Source organism: Ochotona princeps, chromosome 4 (assembly GCF_030435755.1).
Source record: "Ochotona princeps isolate mOchPri1 chromosome 4, mOchPri1.hap1, whole genome shotgun sequence".
Classification (NCBI taxonomy): domain Eukaryota; kingdom Metazoa; phylum Chordata; class Mammalia; order Lagomorpha; family Ochotonidae; genus Ochotona; species Ochotona princeps.
Window position 1 is genome coordinate 12,268,087 of NC_080835.1, and position 17,395 is coordinate 12,285,481.

The following is a 17,395-nucleotide window of genomic DNA, read 5'->3' on the forward strand; positions in this document are numbered from 1 at the left end:
AGCTTGGAAACTGCCTTCTGCCCTGGCAGTGGCCTGAGCTGGCTCCCAGAGTGAGGGTTCCAGGAGGGTGGGGTCCTGTGAGGAGGACAATAATGCCCCATCCCTGGCTTGGGGACAGAGCTGTGGGGTGAGGTGAGCAAAAATTCACCAACAGTCTCACATCTTGTTTCCTTCTGAGTTTAGGATTCCCCCTGTCCAAGTCAAGGATGAGACTCCATGGGTCCCCCTAACCTGGGACCTCAGTTCCTAGGAAAGTGGGGCTTACTCTGTTGACCTGGCCATGGCCAGGGAGCAGCCAAAAGGCAGGGTACATGCCTCTGGGGGTCTGTTCTCTCATGGTTGTGGGCAGTGGAGTCAGCTTTCTTGCTTTCTTGCTGTGTGGCCTGGGGAAGATGGCTCAGTCTCTTTGGGCCTCAAAGTACCTGCTAAATAGGGATACAAATACCTACCTTGTGGGATTAGCCTAAGGATTAAATGAGATAGTGCGTGTCTAAGTGCCTGGCACTAGGTAGCCACCTATCCTTCCTGTGGTCTCTACTTGTTGGGAGAGGCAGGCAAGGGGCGAAGGTGAGGATGAAGTCTTAGCAGGGGGCAGCACCTGCCCGCTGCAGCAATGGGAGACCCAGGCACATGGTCCTGTCAATGACCTCATGGGATGGGCAATGGAAATGACAGCCCCTCTTCTCTCCCATACACCTTGCCAGAAAGGGTTCTCTGTTGGAGATCTGGAGCCCTTGGGTGTGTTTGGGGCTCTGGGAAGAGGCCCTAGTGGCCAATGGAGAAAGCTCCAGAATCCGTGGACTGCTTCTCCTCCGTGGTCTGGTCACTAGGGTACATGGGGTTGGCCGAGGCAGTGACCTTCAGTGTTGTCTCATTCACCTGCAGGCAGAAAGACTGGCATTGTCATGCTCCGACTGTGGGCAGGGTTTGACAGGGGCAGCAGTGAGGCCCGTGGTCTGGCCATGAGGGGAGCTAGAGCAAGTCTCGGATTCCAAGACTCTTCCCTGGTCCCTGAGGGCAAGCAGACACTGGAGTCATCCTTTGTGGGGTTTGTCTTGCTCAAGACAGAGAGGGGAATATATGCAGGTGAGGGATGCAGAGGCGACTCTTGGCCAAACCGCTCTTGTCTGAGGTTGTTTCAGAAGACCATGAAAGCAGAGCCACTGGGCATCCCTAGGGTCCAGCACCCCTCCCAGGTCTGTCCCCCTCTCTACCTTTCATGCCCCGCCACCCCAACTTACTTCCTCGAACTTCTTGGCTTTGTACTGGTCAGCCCCCTTGAGGAAGTTGAGTAGGATGATGTCACAGAGGACAGTCCCCTGTAGGAAGAGCAGAGGAGGGAAGGCTCAGAAAGGCTCTCTGGCATGCAGAGGGCAGGATGGCTGGAACGGGGTGGGCTCAAGAGGCCTGGATGGGACAGCTCTTGGTAGACATGAGGCCAGGCCTGGAGTGGAGTCCTCCAGCAAGGGGCGTTTCTTCTAGAAAAGATCCTATGGGCTTTAAAGATTGTCTTCATGGCCCCCTTCCTAGCTCCAGACCACTGTGAGGCAAACAGGGGACCTGGAGGGAGATGGAGAGGGACTGCAGTGAAGTCCCCTACCTTGCCCAAGAGGGTTGTGCTCTTTGTTAAGGCATCCCGGGTCTGTGGAAACCCTGGAGTTTCTTCTCTCACCTTCATGGTGAGCCATAGGGCCTCTGTAGGAGGCAAAACTGGGCAGGTGGTTTGAGGAGAAAATGAGCTCTCAAGAGCGAAGCCTGGGCCGGGCCAGTAGAGGGAGAAGGGAGGGAATTTACACTGTAGGCTTGGCCCCTGTCTGCCCATCCATAGGCCCTTCCCTGACTGGCCTCCTGTCTGGAGGGGCTGGACTCACCACTCCCACGGATGTAAAGGCTGCCACGGAGCTGATGATGGTGGGGATGATGTTGAACTTGCCAGCCTGTAGGCATAAAGACCAAGGTGAGCGGGCAGATAAGTTTTCAAAATTGGCCCCTGAGTGAATGCTGCTCTTCAATGGAGCCTCTTCAGGGCCTAAGCACTGACCTGTTGGGCCACCTGCCCAGCCCGCCCACCTGCCCAGCCTGGGGACTCACATTCCCATACACCAGCACATCGAAGCGGATGCCAAAGGCCTTGAGGAGGGTGCGGTACTCGCTGCCGTTCTCCATTTTGTAGTACTTGGCAAACCTGGAGATCAGAGAAGAAGCTGGGTGCCGCTGCTACGGCCTCCTTTCTCTCCTGTCTGAATGCTGGCGGTCCTTCACAGCCCTGGGGCCCTCACTGACCTTGGAGAAACACCTGCCAGGGTCCTCCCTGGGTGACTTGCTCTGCAGGCGGCATCTTGGAGGCTTGTTAAAACCCAGGGTAGCTCTGTAGTTGGTGGCCCACGGCCCTGCCTTTTGAAGACTTGGCCTAAATGGTTCTGGTGTATAACCAAAGCTGCAGCCACTGTTGGATGCCAGGTGTCTCCAGTGCCGCTGGTTGGTTTCCCAGGGCCCAGCTCCCTGCAAATTTCCCCCAAGGCTTCTCAGCTTGCCTGGGCTCAAAGCGTGGCTCTGCCACTTATTAGCTGTGCAACCTTGGGCCAGTTACTTAACCCCTCTGCAACTGTCCTTGTCTGTGAGTCACAGGCCTACTAGTTAAAATTGAGTGAAATCGCAGGTTTTTGGGCTCCTGTGCTGGGCAGAAGTACTCGCTTATGCCTAAAGGGCCCACACCCCCTCTCCTGTCACCTTGGCCACACACCTGTGGGATCCTTTCTGTTTTTCAAATTAGCCTCTGGAGACCTGCAAGGATCTGGAGTTAACCCCTTGGCAGGACTCAGCACTGGCTTTTCTCTGCTCAGACACTTCATCCTCTACTCATTCTCTCTGCGTGGGCTAATGGGAGCTGGAATAGTGCTGGGGACTTCTCACCATCAGCACACGTGTGTGTTCCAGCCTCCACTGTGTGGACAGCTGCGGTGAGGAAGGGATTTCCTTGGGGCTCCTCAATTGGTCAGTGCCGGACTTCAGAGTTGAGTGACACCAGTCTTTTCAGCTCCTGGAGCCAGTGCCATTTCCCACTGTGGTTCTGCCCAGGATAGACAAAACCTTGAACATGAGGGTGGCATCGCCTTTTCAGGATATTACTCCATGCTGGAAGTTGGGTTCCTGGTGTCAACCAGCATCCTTGGAACCCTGGGAGGAGTGCGACAGGTGCACCGGCTCTGCAGGTGTGTGGAGTTGACATGGCTCTAATAAGGTGCTGGCCACTCCCCTGGCTGGGCTCTTGATACGAGGCCTCTCCCAGCAGGAAGAGGATAGAGATACCTCTGCACCTCACTGTGCCGCTGCTGGCTTTGACCTCCCTCCCCGGGGTACTTGCATTACACACCGCACAGCAGCGAGAAGGAATGTGCAGCCCAAGCAGATCAATGACAGAGGAGTTACAGGTGTGCGAGATGGGAACCTGTGACAGGGGAAGGGTAACCTTACAGCAGGACGTGCTCTGGTTGCCAGGGGCTGTGGGGACCAGTCTAACTCCTGTCTCCAACACTTGTCAGCGGTGCGGCCTTTGATGCCGCTCAGCCCTTGAGGCGTCTGTTTCCTTGTCTACGTAAACAGACATGCTCAACATCCCTGGCTGGTCTGGTCTGAGAGTTGGTGAGCACAGAAACTGACTCTCACAGGCAGGTATCACTGCAGGATCCCTGTGTTAGCTTCTGGCTGCCCCTCAGCATGCCCTGGCTTCCCCTACTCTGCCCAGCTCTGGGTCCTGGGCACCCAGTCTGTGGGGACTGCTCCTGCCAGCGACAGAAGATAAAACAGGGCAAGAGGCTGAAGAGTATGCAGTCCACCAACCTGTCCCCACCACACCAAAGCTGAGAGCCCATTGGGCAGTCCCTGTCCCAAAGCCCTGGCTGTATCCCAGGCTCGACACCTGTTCCCTCTGCAGATCACGTCAGCCTGTGGGAAGGCAGTTACCCCTCTCCCAGGACATCTCCCTCACACTGTCGCCTTCATCCTGCAGGAAACTCAGGCCTGGAGTGCCTCATCCAGGCCAGGAAGGAGCGAGTGCAGGGACACAGGGAGCCATCTCTTCTCTCTCTGCTCTGCCTGAGCTGGGCCAGAGTCCATGACCTTGGGGAGACACCTGCTGTCCCCTTGAAAAGGAGAACCTTGGGGAGAAAAGGGTTGTGGGAGCAGCCTGACCCATGATGGTGCTTCTGGTGGACTCTGTGGCTGAAGGAAGAAGCAGAGGGAGCGTAAGACTCAGCGTGGCAGCATGGCTGTGGCAAGGAGGTGAAAGGCAATGTGAGTGGGGAACAGGCTGGAGGTCAGGGAGAGCCGGGCCGGGCCAAGCCAGCTTGCAGTGTGGGCGGTGGACTGAGAGCTTCACAGAGCAGATGCAGAGATCGTACTCCAGCTATAACTGTGTGAGGACAGGAGGCAAACACCAACAGGGCTGTTTCCAGAAAGGCAACACTGTCCAAGAACCCCATCTTTGAGTAGGCCTCCAGGACGCTGGAGAATCTGGAATGGGAGAAGGTTCCAGAAGGTCTTCCCTATGCTACTTGGTTAGGCCTGAGGCTAAGGATAGCCCGTTACCCCTCATTTCTACAGCACCAGAAAGAAGCATGCAAATTCGGTACTACAAGCACCCCAGTGAGCCTCATGAGGGACACAGGGCTGTGGACCCATTAGACAGACAGGTGGGTGGAGGGGAAGGTGCTAGCCAGGTTGCAGACCCACATGGTGCCACCACAGGCCGTGCTGCCTCCCCTGAGCCATGCTGCCCACGAGGGCAGCTAAGAAGATAGCACTTGTGGGGGCCGTATAGCCCTTCCAAACGCTCTGTTTCCCAAATGGGGAGACTCCAGGTGCCAGTGGGGACCAGGCAGGGTTTGGTTTGAGTCAGAAGTTCAGCCAGAGCCAGAGTGGGGCTGGGGTCCTGTGCACTCTTTACTTCCGGCCCAAGGCTTCAATCACGCGAAAAAAAAAAAAAAAAAAAAGAACACTGTGACATCGACTCAGACAAGAAATCGGCCTCCTGCATGCTGCTCCTCCAAGCGAGGGCTGGCTAAATTTATCTTGGGGAGGAATGCGAAGGGAACAGAGAGAAAAATGCAAGCGGACTTGGTTTTCCTCCAGCACCTGCCTTCCAAGAGGCAACAAGCATGGCAAGATCATTATCTCACCACCGCCCGCCCTCAGGGAGGCTTGGCAGGGACCCGTTCTCTGCCTGGGAGGGAGGCAAGAGGAGCAGGCCGCTGGCTGAAGAGCAACCCAGGAGCCCTGGCCACTGGTGGCACTGTGACACCTGGGACCCAGCCCACCCACTTATGGCAGAGATGGCTTCACGGTTACCTGGTGGAGCCATATTCCTGGTCCCTTGCACGTCGATGGGGCCCCATGACTAATTCTTGCCATGGAAGGCGAGTGGAAGCCAGTCTGTTATCTCATACAGGACACTTTCTTCCATTTCCCTATCCTTGCCTGATGTCCAGCTGCTCAGGTGCAGGGCAAGGACCCTGAGACCAAGAGGAGACTGAGCCCAGTCCCCAAGTGGCTGCGTGGAGCTCCGCACCCTCCTAGCCCATGCAGTTCTCCAGCCCATGGAGATGAGGGCCTCTGAGAGGTATTGACCCACACTGCTACCAATGTCCCTGGCTTCCAGGATGAGGAGGTTGAGCCGCAAGCAGGGGAATCATTTGCCAAGTACCAAAGTCCAGAGGTGGGGAGTGATTCCAGATTAGACAGAGAGCATAAAAAGGACTACATCGCTGCATTCCTAGGCAGAAGCATCTCAACTCCGCCAATAACAATCCTCTGTCTTCCTTCACCACCACATGTTGCTGGTCCTGGTGGCAGACAATGCTGGCCTGGCAAGGGGCACGGCTAGGTGGTGAACCTGCCATAACAGCAGCCAACACTTTAGTGACAGCTTACTGCGTGCCTGGCATTGTGCCAAGTGCGCCACACTCAACTCATGAAACACAACCACCTCCACGAAATTAGGGGCAGTGGCTCCTCCTATCCCACAAATGCAGAAGCTGGATTGGCTAGGTTAGGCAGCTTGCTTAGCTAGGGTTGCTAAGCACTGCTGGGGTTAAGACCCAGGCAGCTCACTGGCAGAGGGCATATTCCTAGCCAGTATTCTCCTTCTAGACTGTGGCTGAGCTACACCATCCCTGGGCCTTGGTCGCTCCCAGACCTTCCCGTCCTGACCTTTCTATCTTTATCTGTCTTGTCTGGGAAACGGGGTTGGTGAGGATAGCCAGACCACCTTCCAATGCGTTGGCCTGAGACACAAGGTTCCTACTAGACTGGCTCAGGAGCTTTTCCTGACTCTCACCACACTTCTCAGTTTCAACCGTTCCACACCCCTGCCTCCCTGTGCTTCCCCAGCTCAATCCATGGCTGTCCATACTCCTGCCCACGCTGCCCCTCTGCTGCCCTTTCCAGCTGGCAAAATCCTGTTCACCCATGAGGGCCCAGCTCACGGAGCAACTCAGTCAGCACCCAGAGGACAGTCGGAGCACACCTGCTTGTTGTTAGCCAGACCCTGTGTTAGGCACCACCAATACAGTGGCAAGCTCTGCTTGTCCCGGAAGCAGGAAAGCATTCATTAATTATGTAATGCCATAAATAGCTAAGATCAGATGTAAGAGCAGGCAGGGAGAGGAGCTCTACTCTAACAGCCCCTCTACCAAACACATTTGGCTCATCTGGGGGCTCCAGCGAGGTTTCAAGCTGTGTGACTTGACGGGTGGGGATGGAAAGGAAGACAGGCAAGGGCCCAGGCGTATTTGTGGCTGAGGAACCTCTAAATCCTGTTGTGGGAAAGGATCTCCCAGCGTAGTGGACACTGGAAGACAGACCGAAGCTCCAGTGGCTGGGGCCAGGTAGAGGAAGTACAACCATGTACACATCCTTTCCCAAGTCTTCCTTCAGCCACTTTGTTCTTACAGCTTGAACTGCACCACAGTGAAGATGAGCGAAGAGTACATACTAGGCCTTTCTTTTCCTCTGCTGGCTGGGTTTACCGGCATGGCATTGAGGCTGTGAACCGTGTGGGCTGCCCTTCCTACCCTCCCTGTGTCGGGGCCCCTACCGCAGCAACTGCTGTGCTAGAATCAGACTCAACCATTTGGATCACGGCCTGTGTGGCCCAGAGCTGGCAGGCAGGGGCTGGGCTGGGTAAATGCTTGCTGGAAGAACAAACGGATGCCTAAGATTCTGGAACATCTCAGAGTTTAGCAATGTTGGCCTCAGGGTTTCCTCCTGCTGACTTGGGCCTTTGCAAATGCTGCTTTGGCAGGTGGAGCCGGGATGAAGTGGTAACAACAGGCTGTGTCTCTCCCAAACAGAAAGCGTTTAGATCTGGCAGCCGGCAAGGTGGGAAAGGAGGTGCTGCGGGAGGCAACCAGCCTCTGTGTTGCGAAAGTGAAGAAAGGAGTGGGGATACAACACACGCGACAGGAGCCCTGGGCTTCAGGCTTCCGTGCCCATCACTTCAGTTAGGCCTGACAACAACAGTTCAGACTGGGCAGCTGGTGGCCTCGGGACTCAAATAAAGCAGTTGTGGACTTGACTGTTTGCCTGGTCCACTTGAATTTCCGTAGATGGCCTGCCTGGGAAAGGAACTTCCCTGGCTGCATCTCGGTCTCTACATCCGTAAGACAGACAACAGCAGTGGCTACAGAGTTGCTGGAAAAGTTTTTAAATTAGCTTGCTGCATGCAGCAGGGAACCTGGCACACGGCCATCAGTGAACGGTGCCCACGGCTCTTTGCAGGGAACACAGTCCCAGTTGTACAAGGTGGGAGAAAGACCCAGCCATTCTTGGGCTGCTCGGACTTGCAAGCTGAGAGGTGAACTTGGCTGTTGCATCCAAAGCTCCTTCATAGCTCTGTTGCTGCAGGCAACTGGCTAAGCCTGTGGAAACACCACCTCTTGGCTATGACCACCATGGGGCCTGAAGAAGCAGAGGAAGTTGACTGAACCCAGACTCCTGCCAGTGTTAATCCAGGCAAGGGGAGGACAGGAGTACAGGGGCACAGGCAGGGGCTGGCAGAGGCTGGAAGCTCCTCTGGAGTGCCCAGCTGGAAGGGCCACCTGAGCCCAGAAGGTGAGTAGAGGCTGCCTGTCCTGGCCTATCCCCAGGCTCCAGGCTGTGGCCTTGAGGGTTCTGCCACTGCCTTGGGTAAGCCGCCTTGCCTTCTAAGCTAGCAGCGCAGCCTGCGGCCATGTCATTCTATGACTGCTGCTTCTGTTACGGACTGCAGACTCAAACCAAGCCCCCACCCCTCCCGCGGTGGGACGGCTTCTTACTTCACCTGTTGGCTTGCCTAGCCGTCCAGCTCAGGTCTCACGGGCCTTTGGCCAGTCATGGGATCTTCATCGAGACACCTAAGGTGTCCTGTGAGCTCCCCACTCCACAGGTCTGAATGTAACATTACATAATGTGCATTATGCCCTCGTGTCATTAGCTGCGAGCTCGAAGGAATGAGTGAGGACGAATGAACGTCAATTACCGCCATAAATCACTCGTCACACGTGCCTGTGCAGGCAGGGTTGAAACTCATCCCGATGTGATAGGTCTATAAATAACAGTGTAACAGTATGCGTGCATCAGCAGCACCAGCTTCCAACGCCCTTCCCCTCTCACACCCACGTGAGGCGATGCAGCCTTCCAGCACTGGGAGGGCTCTGAAGGACCATCACCTTTAGCCAAACCCCTTCTGGAGAAGATGAAACCGCGGCCCTCGGACGGGAAGGGACTTTTCGAAATTCATATCCAGGGTTTACAATAAGGCCTGAACCAGAACTTGACCACAGCCTGAACTCTTTGCTATGTCTTGATTACTCTTAACTTTGCCTCAGTATGATACATATATGCATATACATATGTGTATATTGTATGACACATCAGTCATATGGTGATCTGCATTCAGGTTTATCATTTCCATTTGCTTAAAAAAAAAAAAAAAAGAACTCTTGATCATAGGAACTGGTCTCATTCATCGGGCTCTGTTTAGGCCAAGAAGCCCAGAACATAACACAATCGTGAGTTGGAGAGGATCCTCCACATTCTCCCAACACGATCCACAAAGGGTTTCCTGAATTCCCCATAGGGCACAGGAAGCTCAGTGCCTGAGGAGCACTCCAGTGGCTAGCCGGGCTTCCTCCCCATGCTGAGCCATTGAGATCTGCAGCAGCAGGCAGCCAGCAGGCGCCTGCTGAATGGAGAAGGGCTTTCATCAGCACGCACTACGAATTCCTGGGAGGCTCTCAGATATCTGTTTGGAGGGCTGGAAATTCCTTCCTAAAGCAGGGACACCTTACGGTGGCAGTGACAGGAAAAACAGCAACAAACTCACGGGATCCCTGGGTTTGACTTGCAAGAGACAACTTGGACCTGGAATCTGGGTTTCGAAGTGAGGGAGGTGGTGTTCTTAGCAGAGCTGTGCCTGGTGGGAAACGATTTTGCCAGCTGAAACACATTTTTTACAGTTGATTTTATGCTGATGGGAAAATATCTACAGGCAGATCCATTGCATGGTGGTGGAGGGGGACATCTCCAGAGAAGAGCCCAGGCCATGTCCGTTTACTTGAGTTCTAGGGAGTTTGTGGAGGTCAAAGGGAGACATTTGAAACATGGTCACTTGCTGGCCTGCCTTTGAACACATTCCTATGCGTTAACTTGTGACCACTGAGGCAGGCCAAGCCCAAAGCCATACTTGAGAGCCAGCTTACTTGCTGTCTGCTCCTGGGGGTGGTATTGGCCTTACCATACTGGTCCCCACCAGGATGCTCGTGGTCGCAAGCTGGGGGTCTGCAGCCAGGCTGCCAGGGTTGAATCTAGCACTGTGAGGTGTTATGGGCTTGAGCAGGTGAACGAGACCCCATGGTCCAGCTTTGCAGCTTTTCTGAGTCAGAGACATGATCCGGATGGGGCACCTGCCAAGTCCCTGGCGCCCCGGGGAAAGCGCTCAGTGGCTGCTTGCTAACATTTCCCACTGCTCATAATTGGGTGTGAGCACAGGACAGCTGGGAAATGTTACTCAGGGCCTCAGCCAGCCAAAAGCTCTTGAATTGTCTCGCCTCCCACTGGCACCTAAAGAAGGTGAGCAAGACGGAAGCCAGGAGAAGTCGAGCAAATGTGTTTCGCAAGAGAGGGCGTGCGTGTCTTCTGCGGAAACTATGGAAATGGCAGCTTTTTAACACATATTCTAGAGCTTTGGGAAGAACAGTCCAGATTGCAGGGACAGCGAACACAGCCAGGGGCGCACTTCCACTCTGCTGCTTGGCCTCGGCTCTTGCTGATCCGCACACGCCAGCGCGCCAGCAGCGGAGCAGGAACTGGTGCCCAATCTTTGGAGCTGCGGGGCAGCGGCTACGAGTGCTTTCCCAATGGGGAATGAGTGCTCCAAGTACCTCGTGCGTTGTACACACGGCGAGCATGTAGCCGCTGAACAAGCGGTTTTTTGTTTTTCCCCCTCTCGGGCCCTTACACAAGACAGGAGATGCCAAACTGCATTGCCTTTTAGCAGCAAAGCTGTGCTTAGGGGAAGCAGGGAATCGCACCGCTAACCGCCCCATGTTGACCTCCCTCACGTTACAGCAGCAGTCCCTACCACACGGTTACTTTTCTACTCTTCACTCCCCAAGCTGTGTGAGGATGGAAGATTGCCCTAGAAGCAATAGAGAACAGGCGCTCAGGCCCTGAGCCCTGATGTGCCTCCTAGCTAGGTGGGCAACCTTGGGCAAATCTCAGAATCTTCCTACGGTGGTGGTGGTGGGGGGAGATGGGGAGGTGCGGGCAGCTGAGAGTCCCACCCAAAGCAGGTGTGAAATGGCCCTCCAAAAGGGACTCTTGAAAGTCTACAAAGAATTTCATGCTGCAGAAATTTGAATGGAGAGAACCAGGACTAGAAGGAAACTCATCCAGTGGCCCAGGATGTTAACTTCCTGCCAAGGGAGGGGCACTGGAGCTGTTGTTGTTGTTGTGTGTGTGTGTGGTTTTCGTGTGTCATGACTCCACATGTACACCAACACGGCTGGCATTTATTTCTCCACTTGTACTTGTATCTTATTTGCAGAAATAAAGTATCCTGGGGACCAGCTTTGCGTTGTAGCAAGCTAAGCTGCGGCTGGCAACAGTAGCTACTATGGAAGTACTCTGCTTCCAATCCAGTTTCTTGCTAATCTGCCAGGGACACAGTAGACATCCAAGCACTTGGGCCCCGCCACAAACATGGGGGACTAGGCTAGAGTTCTTACGCTTTAGCCTGGTCTGGACCTAGCTGATGCCATCATTTGAGGCAGTGAATTGGCAGATGGAAGATCTCTGTTACTCTGCCTTTCAAATGAATACTTTTCCTTTTAAAGAAAGAAATGTAGCATCTTTTAAGAAATAAAATTGCCAGAGGTTGGTATTGCAGCAGATAAAGTTGCCACCCGCAATAAAAGCATCCCATATGGGCATCAGTTGTAATCCTAACTGTTTCACTTCATATCCAGCTCCCAAGTAACGCACCTTGGAAAATAGTGCAAGATGGCCCAAATGCTTAGGCCCTGCCACGCACATGAGTGCCCTGGCCTGGCCTGGCCTAGCCCTGGCTGTTGGGGAACGAACTAGTAAACAGAACATTGTGTGTTTGTGTGTGTGTGTGTGTGCCTGCCTGTCTCTCCCTCTGTAACTCTACCTTTCAAATAAATAAATCTTAAAATTGTCTGCAAAATTGCTTGTGTCTATGAGTGCACACATTTTTCTTGAGCAATAATCAGTGATTTCAGTAGGAACAGAAAGTCAGTAGGGGTGGGGCCTTCGCAAACCTGTAGTTAGGACCCCTCCCGGGCTCTCTGCAGGTGCCTCTGTCAGGCCCTCCTCCCTTCACAGCCTTGTGGGTCCCCAGGCCCCAGAAGCCCCTTCTTCCCCTAGCCCTTTCTCACACTTCCGTGGGAACTAGCCTGTTCCTGGCCTCAGGCTCTGCACACTCCTGTATGGTTTCCCTGTACCCTGCCCACACCTTTGAAATAGTCCCTTCATTAAACTCCCCTCAGATTACCCAATTTGAATGTGCCATCTGTTTCCTGCTGGGACCCTGACAGATACAGTATTATTAATCTGTCATTGCACCATCAATGCCTGCACATTCACACATGCACACACACTCACACATTCACCCACCGCAAACACACCCACCCTCTCACAGAGTCCCATGTGCGCACACACGTTCACATCCAACACTGCCTCGGGAAATGCTGGGCTCAGGTCAGAGTCCTGTGGAATTCAGGGCTCTGCAGGAACCCCTGGTCTAAGCTGCAGGCTCTGCTGCTTACCACTGGGGTGCCTTTCCCCTGCCCACTGCTATTGAACTGGTAACTGGTGCCGGATCCTCATTTGGAAGCACTGTGCTTCATCTGCTGCAAGTTCAGATGACCCCACCCCCGATTGTTCCAAGTGCATAAGCGGTCACATCAAACGCTGTCTGAATGGCTAGTGTTACAGTGTAGCAGGTACAGCCAATCCTGGCATCCTACATCCCATATGGACACCGGGGTTCAAGTCCCAGCTGTCCACTTCTCTTCCAGCTCCCTGCTAATGTGCCTGGGCCCCTGCACCCATGTGGAAGAGCCGGAAGAAGCTCCTGGCGCCTAGCTTCAGGCTGGCCCAGGTTCTAGCCATTGACACCATCTGGAGAATGAACCAGCAGATGGAAGATCTCTCTCTCTGTAACTCTGCCTTTCAAATAATCTTAAAAACAAAAATGCAATTTGAAAACACTGCCCAGAATTGTGAGCCAGGGAACATAGATCCAGGAATAAAATCAAAATCTTTTCCTCAAAGAGCTGAACGCATTAGGAGATCACAGCCATGAAGATGCATTTACATGGAAAGGATGCAGCGCACTGGGCAGCAGTTGAAGGGAGACAGACTTTGGCTCATTATTAGGTCACCTGTCTAGTAACTGGAGCTGTCCAATGACGGACAGCTCACCTTGCGAAGCGAGCCCTTAGCTGTGTCCCAGAGAGTCTCATTAGGACTTGGGATCAAATGACCTCAACGGATGCCCTCACATGCGTTCATGACCTTCGGCAGCTTCCTCCTCCTCCTCTCCGAGATGACCCCTCAATCTAGGTGTCTCCCAGGGCTCCTCAGCAGCCGTGAAGGCACAGATTCCCTGGCTCTGTGAGCACAGAGCCTCACACAGAGTTGGGGAGGGGGTGGCAGCGTTTGGAAAGGAGCCGCAGAAGTAATTAGCGATGGAAATGCAAATCTCTAGCTGCCTCTGGGATGTCTTCGTTTGCAGATTAAAACAAGGCTGGCTGAATCTTGGATGAATAATTCCATTCCCTCCAGAATCAGCTACAAACTGTAGGACACCGAAAAATCGGCTCAGGCTTGCAGGGGGAGGCCAAGGGGCAGGGTGTGAGCGGGGCCTCCAGCAGCAGCCAGTCCTGCAGCCTCCTGGCCACTCAGCGTCCTTGCCCTTCTATGGGGATGAAAATGCCACCTAAGAGGCATGCTTCCCTGGGCACAGACCCGTACAAGGTGATGTCCCGGGTCTAGTTGGAGAGATCATCCCAGAACATGGTTGCATCTAGGGCTCCCATACTGACTCGCTCTGGGGCCTTGGGGATGGCACTGAACCCACCGGGAGTTTCCATTTTCTAATCCGCAAAGCGTGCGTGCGTGTGTTTCTCAGTCCTATCTATGGGTGCAGCATGCTTGGTATGCAGGGTAACTGGAATCCTTCCTACCAAGGAGCCTGTGAAGTTCTAGGGAGCGGCTAGAATTCTAGAGAATTCTAGAATTTTCTAGAATTTCCGCATCCCAGAAGGCATACCTGGCTTAGCAAGCCTCTCTTATCTTACCCAAGGATTCAGAAAGTGAGCCTAGGGGTCTCTCCCCTATAAGCCTTAGGTTTAGCCTAAGGTGTCAATGGAGGCAGTGTGAGGGCTGTGGGTGGATGGGGAAGAGGGGTCCCCAGAGCTCAGGCAGCACCCTTTTGCTTGCTATGGCTGTCGGGTATTTCCCATGTCAGCTACTGGAAACTGCTTTAAGCTCGAGGGTCAAAGCAGCAGGACTCCTTCCCACTCTGGCCTGCAGGGTTTGGTGAGGGTCAGTTACACAGGGTGCTGGAGAGGGTGCAGGTGGGCATGGAGGACTCACTTCTCAAAGGCCCCTGGGGACTGAGCTGGCAAGGCCCTTGGAATCCTGTCCTGTCTCCCCCAGTACAATCTAAGCTGGACCAGGCCTCTCCCTGCTCCATGCTGTGCCTTTCTTTGCAGGGGGCAGGAGGGTGGTTCCCTGTACACTACATTGGAGATAAAGAACTCTGGACCAATCCTCCTTTAATTAAAAGATGCTCTAAAATGTACCACTACAGCAGCCAGGTCTTCATAGTAGTTAGCATTCTTCAATCAGCTTTCCTGCCAAATGAGTTATTTGGAAGGTTGGAGAATTCCCCATGGCCAGAGGGAAGAGATGAAGATGAAAACTTGCACTTTAGATAACGAGGATTTTATTAATTTGTTACTATTTTAAGCTTCCATACAAAAATCTTTTGTATTGATTTCAGGGTGATGTACTGACTGGATAAATATGCCAAATTGTACCAGTGAGCCAAACAGTATTTTTAACCTACTTTAAAATATGTGTTGTTTCCTACGGTTTTTTAAAGTTTGGAGTTGATTATGAAAGCATTTTTTCAATTTTTTTAAAAAAATTCTTCTTTCCAGAGAAAATACATTTTTTAAAGTATTAACTGCAAAGCTTAATGGGGGAGGGTGATTATTTTCTAAGTTACAAATTAAGTTTAAAAAACAGGAAATTTTTTTCTTGTGTATGCCATTGTATTGGGAACTACTACCACAACAAAGGAGATTTGAATAAAATTCTCTGCATACATAATTGAAACATATTCCTATGTGTAATTTTTTTTCCTGATCACTGCCTATTTAGTCTAATTAGCCTACTCGGTGTATAACACTGTGTACTTCATCAGGCCCCCACCACAAATTTTGGGATCTTCACAAAGGAAGGGGAAAAACTGCAGAGTGTCGACCAAGCACTGGCTAAGACCCCATCTACCCACCAGGGGGGCAGCACGGCTTAGGGTGCCTGCACCTTCTCAGGAGATCCTGGGCCCTCGCACTGCCTTCCTGCCTATCTTCCTGTCACGCGCACCCTGAGAGGCTCAGGAACCCCAGGTGGAGTCGCTGGCTTCAGCCCAGCCCTGCATGTCATGGGCATCTGGGATACATAAGCTCTACCTCTCTCTCTCCGTCCCTCCACCTTTCCAATAAAGAAGCGTGGAGGTTTCTTCGAAGGAAGATGACAGCGGCCGTACCACCAAGTCAGAGCTGGAGAAATCAGGCTGCAGGGGGTCAAGCCCCAGCTAGGAACGTCCACTGGTTCCAAGGGCTTTATCCTTGCCTTCTTCTCATTTGCTTGCTTCAACACAGAAAAATTCGCCCTAAGATCCCTGGAGTCTCAAGGCCACGGGGAAGATGAATGAGATGGACAGAGAGGTTTGAGTTCGTGTTTGGAAAGCCATGGCAACAACTATCGCGGTTACTGGGGACTCTGCTGCTGTTTCCCTCATGCAGAAATATGAAAATCTCACTTTGTACGACGCCAGCGATTGACTGCACTGTGGGTGGTGGGAGATCTTAGAATATTCAGGTGCAGGGCAGGGACCAGGGTGAGGGGCTGTCTGGAAGTCACCTAAGGTCAAGAGCTGAGAACGGGCGAGGGGTCATGTTCCCAGTCGGACTGCCCACCTGGAGTGGGAATCCTCCGTATGGTCCCTTCAGTGGCAGAGCCACCACCCACAGTGGTGGCTGATTTTAGAAAGCCCTTCCTGGGGTCAGCTCTGTGGTGCAATGGGTTAAGCCACTGCTTGCAATGCCAGTATCCCACATGCGTGTTAGTTCTGGCCGTGTTGCTTCAGATCCAGCTCCCTGCTAATGTGTCTGAGAAAGTAGTAAAAGCTGGTCCAAGTGCTTGAACCCCTGTATTTATCTGGGAGACCCAGATGGCGTTCCGGGCTGCTGGCTTCAGCCTGCCCCAACCCTGACCACTGTAGCCAATGTAGCCATGAATCAGTGCATGGAAAATTCTCTCCTCTCTCTCTCTCTGACTCTGCCTCAAATAAAGAAATCCCTTCCTGTTTCTGAGCTGAAACCTGGCTGGATAAGGCAGGTGTGGGGTGGTCTTTCTACCCCTAGCTGCTTCAGTTTCCCCCTGCGACAGCCCAGGCCTGGGGCTTACCTGAAGTTGTAGCCTGGGGAGACGCTGCTCTTCTCAGAAACGCCATCCAGCCGGGTGAAGGAGTATTTGGGGATGCACTGGTCCCAGGCCTTGTCCAAGTCACACACCCAGCCGATCTTGATGCCCAAGACTCCACCCTGAAGAGAGGGCCGGATATGAGCTCTTCTACAGCCTTCTGACCCAAAATTGATACGGTCAGGGGTGGGGGTCGGGAGTGCTGTGAGCGGAGCAGCGCCTCCTTAAAGACCCCAAACTCCTGCATTCAAGCCACTTGGGGGTTGGGCCCTGATGATGGCAGGCACCTGCTCACTCTGCCTGGTGACACGTGTCCCCCATCCTCCCGTGTGGTATGCCCCAGCCTGAAGGCTCTCACAAGGCCAACTGCACACCCTGAGCTACGGGCCCCTGCTCTTTGTACTGCTCTCAGGCATTTTGTTACAGCAGCAGAAGGCTGGCTGAGAGGGCCTGCTGTGGTCAGGGCGAGAGGCCCTGGGCCTCCAAACCCTGTTTATGGAATCCTCAGTTCCTCTGCTGCAATGCAGGAGAAACTGGCCACAGATCTGCTTTCCTGTCGTGGGGCCCCTTCCTGAGAGCTTAGGTCCTTCCTGAAAGGGCAGTGTGAAGGTGGGAATGGGAAACTGAGGTTCCATCGGGGAGGTGGCTGTAGGGATTGGGGATCAGCCCCGCCAGACCACTCAGGGCAAGGGGAGAGAGAAGACTGATCCAAGCCATCGCGGGCCTGGGGTGCGTCCACCAGGTGGCGCTGTCTCGAGGTGGGTCCTTCTTCCTGGTCCCCAACTGCTTTTCCAAGGGGCGCCTGAAGCCTGCGACTGAGCTCCCCGGGTTCAGGGTCACGGAGGAAAGGTTAGATTCTTACCGTGTTGGCCAGTTTGGCAAAATCCTGCCCTGCAAACTTGACCACATCCCCGACCCTCAGGATGGGGCAAAAGGGAGCCTTCTCTGGGTGGAAGCGACAGGTCTTCATGTCCTTGGCTGTCAGGTTGGGAAGCAGGTTCCCCCTGGGAGGAGAGAAGCAGGCCCATGCGTGGGTGAGGAGATGGGTGAGCGCCCCCCTCCACTACCAGACACTCACTCTCTGCTCCTCCTGCTGGGGCAGCCCAGGCAGTGGGGT

At 53.7% G+C, this 17,395-nt stretch overlaps 1 protein-coding gene across 1 annotated transcript in view; it reads right to left on the reverse strand.

Moving 5' to 3' along the window:
• Positions 1 to 549: 549 nt before the first annotated feature.
• The window catches only part of P2RX3 (purinergic receptor P2X 3), a 28,153-nt gene continuing 11,307 nt past the window's right edge, over positions 550 to 17,395 (reverse strand). Inside the window, exons 7-12 of the mRNA XM_004585300.4 lie at positions 17,141 to 17,282; positions 16,264 to 16,400; positions 2,092 to 2,185; positions 1,872 to 1,937; positions 1,242 to 1,319; positions 550 to 879 (exon numbers count right to left, since the gene is read on the reverse strand). Coding sequence (XP_004585357.1) covers positions 766 to 879; positions 1,242 to 1,319; positions 1,872 to 1,937; positions 2,092 to 2,185; positions 16,264 to 16,400; positions 17,141 to 17,282 — 631 coding nt within the window. The 3' untranslated portion in view covers positions 550 to 765. The remainder of the gene's footprint in view (positions 880 to 1,241; positions 1,320 to 1,871; positions 1,938 to 2,091; positions 2,186 to 16,263; positions 16,401 to 17,140; positions 17,283 to 17,395) is intronic.